This window comes from Saccostrea echinata, unplaced genomic scaffold (genome assembly GCF_033153115.1).
Source record: "Saccostrea echinata isolate AGI-Se365-2 ecotype Australia unplaced genomic scaffold, CSIRO_AGI_Sech_v1 ptg000009l, whole genome shotgun sequence".
Lineage (NCBI taxonomy): Eukaryota > Metazoa > Mollusca > Bivalvia > Ostreida > Ostreidae > Saccostrea > Saccostrea echinata.
In genome coordinates this window covers 36,417,181-36,427,376 of record NW_026889758.1, presented here as the reverse complement: position 1 = coordinate 36,427,376, position 10,196 = coordinate 36,417,181, and the positions used below count along the sequence as shown (strand labels likewise).

At 34.2% G+C, this 10,196-nt stretch overlaps 1 protein-coding gene across 1 annotated transcript in view; it reads left to right on the top strand.

Annotated features, from left to right (window-relative positions):
• The first annotated feature begins 758 nt into the window (after nt 1-758).
• Nucleotides 759-10,196, top strand: part of LOC133182687 (uncharacterized) — a 36,102-nt gene continuing 26,664 nt past the window's right edge. The window contains exons 1-6 of the mRNA XM_061317539.1: nt 759-777; nt 1,399-2,810; nt 2,908-3,088; nt 3,396-3,544; nt 5,342-7,436; nt 7,732-7,805. Coding sequence (XP_061173523.1) covers nt 759-777; nt 1,399-2,810; nt 2,908-3,088; nt 3,396-3,544; nt 5,342-7,436; nt 7,732-7,805 — 3,930 coding nt within the window. The remainder of the gene's footprint in view (nt 778-1,398; nt 2,811-2,907; nt 3,089-3,395; nt 3,545-5,341; nt 7,437-7,731; nt 7,806-10,196) is intronic.

Genomic DNA, 10,196 nt, shown 5'->3' with positions numbered 1-10,196 from the left:
AACGATTATTCAATGCACCACTCTAATTAAATGTTATGATCCTTTACTGACAAATCAATTTCAAATTTCCATTTACCCAAGGATACTCTTTGCCAAGTTTGGTAAAAACTGCACATAGTTTTTGAGAAGACGTCAAAAATGTAAAAAAAAAAAAAAAAGAAAAAAAAAAGAAAAAAAAAAAAAAAAAAGAAAAAATGAAAGAAATTAAGATAACAGATGGGCGGACGAGGGACCTAGAGAGCTGGGGAATCATTTCTCAATCAAGATCAGTAAGCAATGTAGTCCTTACTGCCTGATTATTATGTCATTTATATTTCCAAGTGTTTTATTTTTGAGTAATTATCGTCTTTATATTTAAAAAATGCGAAGTAATATTTCATATGAAACAATTGAAACAGTTTAAGAAAACCTCGCACAGAAGTCATATACTTCAGACGGGATTAACCAAAGCTATCTTATGGAAGCTTCTGGACTTTAAAAGTCTATTGCGCGAAATGTGAACCTAGTGGATTTTCAATGAAAATAGATGTCTGTTTTAACCTAAGATCAAATGATAAAATATTTAAAATGCTAAATCTCATTGTCTGTCTCCTACTATGGATTCTGTGTATTCATTCAATTGAACGCTATAATCTTTATACAGAAGTTAGCCTTCAGTGCAGTTTCTTTTTAAATTCCCAATAATCAATTAAAAAAAAAAGCCCTGCGTTTTTCCACAAAATTTTGACACAGTTATCATAAGCGGAAACTTTTTGAGTATGGCGGAATCAGCAGAAGGTAGAGAAATTTCAGATGTCCGGAAAGAACATTTTTAGTTGAATTTATTTTATCTTAAGAGAGAGGAATCAGTACGCGAATTTATCAGAAAATTACCAGGAACAATAAAGTTCATTGATGCAAAAAGATTAGAGAGAGGTAAGTCTTTTTGGAGCTATATGTATATTTTGCTTGATTAGCTAATGGGAAAAATATCTTGGATCAGGTGAAAATCCCGAATTAGTCAGTTTGTTAGATTCTCTCAATATTATTATCATATCAAGTACAGATGCTCAAAGTTAAATTAACATGCATTTTGATATAACTAGAAATGTTCAGCTCACTTGCAAGGCAGCTGGTTTCTTCATGCTTTTTATACACGTACACCAACATTGTTATGTTATGCTTTACAGTTCCAAATTTTGGATTAGTACTGATTATCTAAAATTGCATTCTTAGGAAGAAACGCACAGGAGTATATAGTGTATTTATATGTGCAGGAAATAAAAATTACGATGTTTAGCATGTTATGTTTTATGCCACCTTAAATATAACAACTCCATAAAATATTGTTTTATACATACATCTATCTTAAGGAGAAATTATTTGCATTATATCAGTCTTTTGTTTATATTTCTTCAGATGATATTCGTACTTATGGTGACCATAAGATATCTTATAATGTGATCCTTGAATCGCCACTAGATAATGCACTACTACCAGAAGTCCTAAAATTATGGGAAACAAATCAAAGATCGACAGAAAATATGTCGTGGTTGCAGGTTCTGCCAAGTAAACGACGGACTTACATGTCTCCTCAAGGGTCTAAAGAAATTTCAGAAAGGGTTGAAATTCTTGGAGGAAGCATGATCTCTCCGGTTAATTTCGTGAGGCATTGGGAAACAGTGGCTTCCGTTGAATTTCAACAGGATAAAGCTTTGTTGATCATTACAAACTCTGAAATTAGGATGGAAATAAATATGTGGTATAACTTTCTGCACGACTATATTATAGTTGATTTACAAAACAGTGAAGCAATTTTCTTTATCAATGTGAAGTCAACTCCAAAGTTATTTCAAAATACAGGTATTCATCCCTATGATGCATCAAAACGAATACCTGCCAGTAAATCTGGATATGAGAAGTTTGGACAGTTAGACTGTTTTTGCATAAGGTTTAAGAACAAAAGTGCAATGGTTTCTAGAATCATTTGGTTTATACAGTATGTGGATCTTTCCATTGTTTATGCTCATGTGAAGGTTGGCAATTCCGATAAAGAGGTTAAACTAGATTTTGAAGGGTTTGATATAGCATATGCTTGGAAATCACTGTGTTCACAGGGTTTTAAAGTTGTTGACCACCTTACTCAATCAGTCTTTGAGAAAATAATCGGAATGGGAGTCAGTTCACAGGTGTTTTACAATATGGTAGAAAATATTGCAGAAAAACCATTCATCAATTTCATGGATGAATTTTCGAAAGCGATTGAAATGTCAGAACATTCTAATAAGGACGACGTTCCTATGAATTATACAATGGTTAGGCGAGTATTGCTAACACCTACGAAGTGCGTTTTCCTCCCAAAAGAGCCAATACTTCAAAATGGAATTGTACGCCAGTACAATGAAGATTACTTCTTAAGGCTTGTTTATCGCGATGAGGATTACAAAAAGCTCAGTGCAGTGCAGCCATATGGACTAGAATACATTTTGGAAGACTTGAAACGATTTTTCGAAGAAGGTTTAACAATTCATGATCGCCATTACGAATTGTTAGGATGTTCAAACTGTGAACTTCGTAAGCATAGTTTTTGGTTCTTTAGCTCTCATGATGGGATCAAAGCAGCCTCTATAAGACAAAAACATGGCGACTTGTCTGAACAGAGGTTTTTTGCATCTAACGTGTCGCAGTTTGGACTCTGCTTTTCTGCATATTACCACACGTTAGATGTTAGGATAGGCAAAGAGGAGGTTCTCTATGAAAGAGACGTTAAGAGAAGTGGAATTTGTCTGGTTGATGGCATTGGGAAGATTTCGCCCAAACTAGCTGCCAAGGTAAAATTGAATTTTATTAATCATTACAAAATAAAGCTGTGACGCCAAATTTAAGATAACCTTAGAAATGTATATCATTTTTCAAATTGTAATTTAGATAGCAAAAGACATGAATTTGAAATCTGTACCGTCTGCTTTCCAAATACACTATGGTGGTTGTAAAGGTGTAGTGACACAAGATCCATTACTTGAGCGGGGAGATGTTCTTTTCAGAGAGAGCCTGAAAAAAATTCAATCAAGTTCTACAAGTCTGGAGATTTTAGATTTTTCACACCCAGGTATTTACTTTTTTCTTTACAAAGCTGTGTTCCAAAACAACAAAACTATCAAACGTATTATATTTTAGGCCTCTGTTTTGTTCAATGACATTTCACACGTAAAAATCCTTTAAATAATCCTAAGTATATTCCTGAAATTCCTGAACCTATGTGTAATACATTATGAGATGCTGTGTTATTTGTTGTACTTATGTAACTGTATTCAAATTAACATTCATGCGTGTGCTTATGCGAAAATTATTGGCTAATTATTGTACACTGCAATCAAACTCGTATAACTTGTTTAAGCAAATTATTCATTTCACAGAACGACTTTATTTGAACCGAAAAATAATAACATTACTTTCTGGACTTGGAATTCCAGACGAAACATTCCAGGATCTCCAAGAGTCGATGTTGTTTGAATTGGCCGACATGCTTCTTTACGACGATAAAGCTCTGAAAAATTTAAAGGAGGTGAAAAACGTTTTGTTCAAGTCTGAACTGGTCTGCCAGAAGGCTCAATTGTCTGTCTAGCTGACTGTCTGTCTGTCGTCTGTTGTCTGTAAACTTTTCACATTTTGGACTTCTACTCCGGAACCACTGGGCCAATTTCAACTAAACTTTACACAAAGCATTCTTGAGTGAGGGGGGTTTAGCTTTGTTCACAGGAAGTGCCACGCCTTCTCTCAAGGAGAGATAATTTAGAATTCGTGAAAATTTGGTGGCATCTTTTTAAAATCTTCTTCTCAAGAACCACTGGGCCAGAAAAGATTATGTTAATGTGCAAGCTTCATTACATACTGTAGATTTAAGTTTGTTCATATCATGACCCTGGGGTAGGGAGGGGCCACAACAGTGGGTCAAAGTTTTACATAGGAATATACAGGAAATATCTATTTGCCGTTCTATATATATATTTAAGAATCTTCTCAAGAACAGCTAAGCCATAATTTGTGATATTAATACAGAATAATCCTCAGGTAGTGAAGATTCAAATTTGTTCAAATCATGACCCGAGGGGAAGGGTGAGGCCATAACAGGGGATCAAAGTTTCACACAGGAATTTATAGAAAATATCTTTAAAAAACTTCTCAAGAACAGCAAAGCCATAATTACTCATATTTATACAGAAGCAACCTTAGGTAGTACTAGTGTAGATTTAAATTTGTTCAAATCATGACCCGGGAGCAGGGTGGGGACACAACAGGGAATTAAAGTTATACATAGGAATATACAAAAAATATACAGGAGAAGTGTGAAAAAATCTTTTAGTCATATTTATATGAAGCATCTGCAGGTCGTGTACGTTCAAAGCATGACCCCTGGGAGTAGGCCGGGGTCACATTGGGCAATTAAAGTTTTACATAGGAATACAGAGGATTTTCTTTTTAATAAGAGTTCTTCTCAAGAACGGCAAATCCATAATTAGTCATATTCATATGGAATGAAATATGAAGATAACGAACAGTATTCAATCTCGAAAGTCCAATGAAACAATACAAATCTGGAGCAGAGCAAACACGGACCTCAAAATTTAAAGGTGGGATCAGGTGCCATGGATGAGTGAGCAACTCCTGCCGACCGGTCACATCCGCCATGTGCTCCTTATCATGATCAGAAAAAACGGAAAAATCTGTAGAGAGTTCAGTGTATAAATAATGGCCTAACAACTATGTGCTGACAAGGTCATTGTATCGACCAAGAAACTTGCGAAATGATTACTTCAAACGAGACTGTTGATATCCTTGTTTCGTCAGCATGAAAGCATCCTCATGTAGTTTAGATTGATTTTTTTTTTCAATCCATGACCCCCTGGAGTAGGGTGGGCCATGATATGTGATCAAAGTTTTACATAAAAATATATAGGGAAAGGAGTCTGCTGATGAAAAACAGAAGGGCCATAGATACTCAGGTGAGCGTTGTGGCCTATGGGCCTCTTGTTTCAAGTTACCTTCGATAGTGGCTACATAATAAAACTATCCAAAACATAATTATTCTCTCTAAAAAAAAAAAGCAAACAAATAAATCAATTAAAAAATAACATTAAAAAATAAAATAAAATAAACAAAAACATGAATTAAGTATCTATTGTTTTTTTTTATTTTTAAAATTAAAAATTAAATAAGTGAAAGAAAATTAATGTGAGTATTACGAATTCATTATATTTTAATGTATATGAAAACTTTTTGATCACCCTTTGTATGAACACACACTAAAACATTAAGCTCGTTAAATTGATTGTAACACAGACTTTTGTTTTTTAACTTACAGATATCCTTGGACATAAATTTTCAAAATTTATTCGAGAAGGGAATAAGTTTTGTTCGAGAACCCTTCTTCAGATCTCTACTTTTAACAATTTACCACCATAGACTCGATGATTTAAAACAAAGAACAAGGATTCAGATAGATTTAGATAAAGGTCGTTACATGATCGGTACTTCTGATGAAAGTCAATCATTAAAATATGGACAAGTATTTATTCAATATTCAACAGATCCATCTGATTCTGGAAAAGAACTCCAAATTGTATTAGGTAAAGTAGTGGTCACAAAAAATCCGAGTTTTCATCCAGAAGATCTCCGGATATTTGAAGCTGTAGATATTCCTGGCCTCAGGCATATGAAAGATTGTATTGTTTTTCCACAACGTGGTCCTCGTCCATATCGAGATGAAATGTCCGGATCAGATATTTATGGGGATGAGTATTTCGTTTCCTGGGATAAACGGTTTCATATACTTAAAAAGAACAAGGTGAATTCTCAAAATAATTCAGAAAAGAAATTGACCTCGGATGTTCAAGCAACAGATATTGTTGATTTTTTAGTGAATTACATAAAGAATGATAACCTAGGAATCATAGCAGAAGCCCATTTAGCGAGGTCTGACAGTGAACAGGAAGGCATTTTTTCAGATTGCTGTCTTGAACTAGCGGAAATGTATTCTGAAGTTGTAGATTGTCTTAAAACGGGTAAAAGACCACAAATCTGCAAAGACGTTCGTCCCCAACAGTATCCAGATTTTATGGTGAAAAGAGATGAAATCCAATATCACTCTTCCAGAATTCTTGGAAAACTATTCCGTCAATGTCAATTATTGCAGCAGAATATCTTAAGAGAGAAAACTTCCGATTTAATTGTTGACGAAGATTTGGCATTGTTACCCACCGAAAAAGAATGTATGCATGCAATTTTACAAAGAAATATTTACAATGACAAACTTTTGAGGATTATGAATACGTATGGGTTGAAAGATGAACCTGCAGCAATTACTGGTTTGATACAAGTTCTGAAATGTGGAAAAGGTTACTTAAAAGACGAGAAGTATCAGATTGGGAAGACAGTTCGTGACCAAGTGTCCCTATTATTTAGAAGAACAAGGGCTATTTTCTTTAAGGAGTTTGGTGGAGAAAAAAGCCATTTTTCACTTGAATCAGCAAGACTAATATTTAGAAAGGCCTCTACTTGGTATACCGTAACGTACAAAATGTCTAACCCACGATTCTTAAGTTTTCCCTGGGTTGTAGCAGATATTCTATGTCTGCTGAAGAACAATCAGGAACTAAAGAAAGTTTTTGAAGAAATTGAACGATCCTTTGATAGGCGCTGGGAACTTTTGGACAGAGATCGAACGGAGTCTTTATATAGATTATACGATTTACGTCACAAGGTTGAACAAAATGTTACTCAGGGACTCCATCTAGAATGGATTAATTTATCTGGAAATGGAATTGTGATAACTTGTCGAGAGAGTCATCAGTTTTTGGGGATTAGAACACAAAATCCAGAAATCGGTAACTTAACTTTAAAATGTCTAAATAGTTATGCAACTAGTGTAAAGAGTGGTCCATTTGAAGGAGAGTTATGTTATCAGATCAAACTGGCTGAAGGTGTAGATGGATTTATAACATTCATAGTGAATGAAAAGATCCTAACACAAAGCAAATTATTGAATGAGTTTCTTGACAATTATACATGTCTAAAGCATGTAGCACATTTTCTCTTTGAGTATTTATGGGAACATAATTCAACCAAAATTCCCATCGACATCATTGCAGACATGCTACCCATTATGCTCCTAAAGAGATCTTTCGCCAACATAAACATTTCCAAACCATTTGTTAGAACGAGAATTTTATTTGATTGCTTAAAAAATGTCAGACACTATATCCAGAGTATATGTGCCTCTTCAGAGTTACCAAGAAGTTCACTTCAATGGCTGAAAAATACTAAGGAGGAAATCATTCAAAAGTGCGAGGTTGGATACCACGAAATTGCATGTCATTTAGCTGTGAACTCTATTCGTCGTGAAGAAAACGATGAGACTGAGACATATTTTTCTTGTATCTTACCCGTTGAGTCTTGGAGTACAGTTGAATATGCTAAGGAATATGCAAAATTCAAATTAATGAAAATTACAGGCATGGATGTTTCATTTCATTTAGTAGATTTTGGGTTGAAAAGCGGCATAAAAATTGAAGCAGTTGGAACAAATATCCAACTTATGCGACTCAACAAGGCTCTTTATGACTTTTCGGTTAAATCTAAAAAGATAACATCTACGGCAAGCGGACAGACAACTGTCGATGGTACATTAACCTTTTCAATCTTGTTTGAAGGGAGTAGACACGAAAATGAAGAAGTAATATTTCAACCCCACAGAGGTTTATGCCAACACAATCATACCAGCAGGAATCGGTATTATCCCCGTCTTAGAAACTGTAGTGATGAATGTGGTGAGAATTCCTTTCCAAATTCATTTCTTACACAATGGGAGAAAATCAGAAACGAATATAGTGCTATGTTCCATGGCGACTTGTGCATTGTTCTAGCATTTGGTGCATTTTATATAATGGACATAGAGAAAAATTGTATGCCATTATCAGAGTTAAATAGCACTTTGCAAAATTTTGAAGAAAGACGTGAACGTCTGAAATCTGCGAGCCATGGAAGTGGTCACATTTGTGTGCCCTATTCGTTCGCTTTTTTACCAATGCAGGGTGATTCAAACAACTTTAAGAAGTTTCTAAATGCTAATTTTAACAAAGAAAATATTCAAAGGAACGTAAAAGTTAGAATTGGAAAGTGGGGTATGTGCGACCTAGATGACCATCTGCATTTCTTACAACTTGAGGTTCCCCAGATAAAATGGTTTATTAGTCAAATAATCCGAAAATCAACACAAAAAAATTATAATGAAAACTCCATTGACATTAGGTGCAAACTTCAGTCTTACAGAAGTTTGAACAGACACGCTTTGCAAACTGTTGGAGGATACGATGACCTTCTAAATCATAGTAGAAGTGGAGCACTCATTAAGAAAAAATCAAATGAATTTATTGTTAACAACAGTAATATTACATTTATTCGGGAGAAAGAAACAGAAATTTATTCGAATAAAACCTTAAACATTCAAGAAAGAATTTGGCGCACGTTGCGTGTGGAGGTTTCTAGAGTCAAGGAATATCAAGTGAAATCTTGTCAGTGTTTCAAAATTTCAGAAAGAACAGAGGTAGTTATAATACCATTTCTACCTGATATCAGGTCTTCTGATGAAGAAATCAGACAATATGCAAAACAATTATGGGAAATGGCACTATTCTTTGGGGATAAATTTGACAAGTAGCTGCCAATCATTTTCACCTGATTGTTTTCCATAGATTTACCCGTATTAGCACGCCGTTCCTACATTTTTCATATCAGATCACTTACTGAATATAAGTACAAAAAGATACTTTATAGGCATTTATTATTACATTTTTCCCTATTAATTCAAGTTCTAAAGACTGAAGTAGAAAGATATAGAGATACATGTTTAACATACTTTATACAATATATGAAATGTAGAAAAAATACGTTAAGTGTAGAAGTTTATTTTATATTTATGTACGACCATTCTTCATAATTGCTTATTTATATATATATATATATATATATATATATATATATATATATATATATATATATATATATATATATATATAATTGTGTTTACTATTTCTTTTCTCAATTGCATTGTTATATTGACTAATATTGAGTTTATGATATTGAAGAAGACAATCATTGGCCTGCATGTCCGGTGTCCATTTTTTTTTATTAAATCGAAATGGAGTGTTTGAATCAATTCATTTTAAATACTATACACAGATGCTGATTACAAAAAATTATAGGTTTTTTTTAAACTTGAGCTTTCAGCTCGGGTGAGCTTTTCTGATCATACTTGGTCGCCTGGTTTCTGTCTGTCCATCCAGCTGTCAGTCTGGTATCTGGTGTTCAACGTTTATTCAGTGTAAATGGAGTGTTCGAATATTCGTTTGAAGGTACACGAATTTTGAAGCAGACAGAATTTTGGGGGAAAAAATGCTTTCAGTCACAGTTTTTCTAATCCCATCCCATCCCCTTAGAGTATTAATGGAATTTAGCATCATGATTTAAATAAATTTAAGAAGTTTTGTCTACTGTTGGGCTTTCTCTATCATTTCAGGTTTTGATTTGAGGATTCACTTTACTTAAAGATGTTCGTCGTGGCATTCCATTGGCCTTACTAAGATGTGATTTTTAATTGTGTGTTCAACATCGCTCGAAAAATTCCAGCATGGCATTCCAATGAAATGGTTTTTTCCGTTGTGTCATTTCATGTTTCAGTTTGTGCCTAGCCATTCAGCTGATGCTATAATTCATTGTGCTGCTGCTGCTTAAAACAAACTTATTTACTGTGAAAATGTGTGCTGCTTTCAGCAAATTCATGAACTGGTCTGCTTTGCTTACTTAAAACAAACCTTACTCTGCAAAATGTGTACTGCTTACAACAAATTCATGCAATAATTTGCTTGCTAAAATATTTTAAGTTGCCTTCGCGGTTAACCCGGAACGATAACTCTACATAAATGTTAAGTTTAAAACACATAAAATAACATTGCAAGATTAATTACCTTCGCGGTATACCCGGAACGGCCATTATTGTGCTTATTATGCTGCTGCTTGGTGTAAACTGGGCTTGGCGACTCCTTGCTGCTTTTTAATATGCCACGACCAACAATCGCCAATAATAAAATAAACGTGGAATCATGTTTGCTTTATTTTCCTCTATATAAATAAACAGAAAATTTAATGTTTTGTAGTTGGAT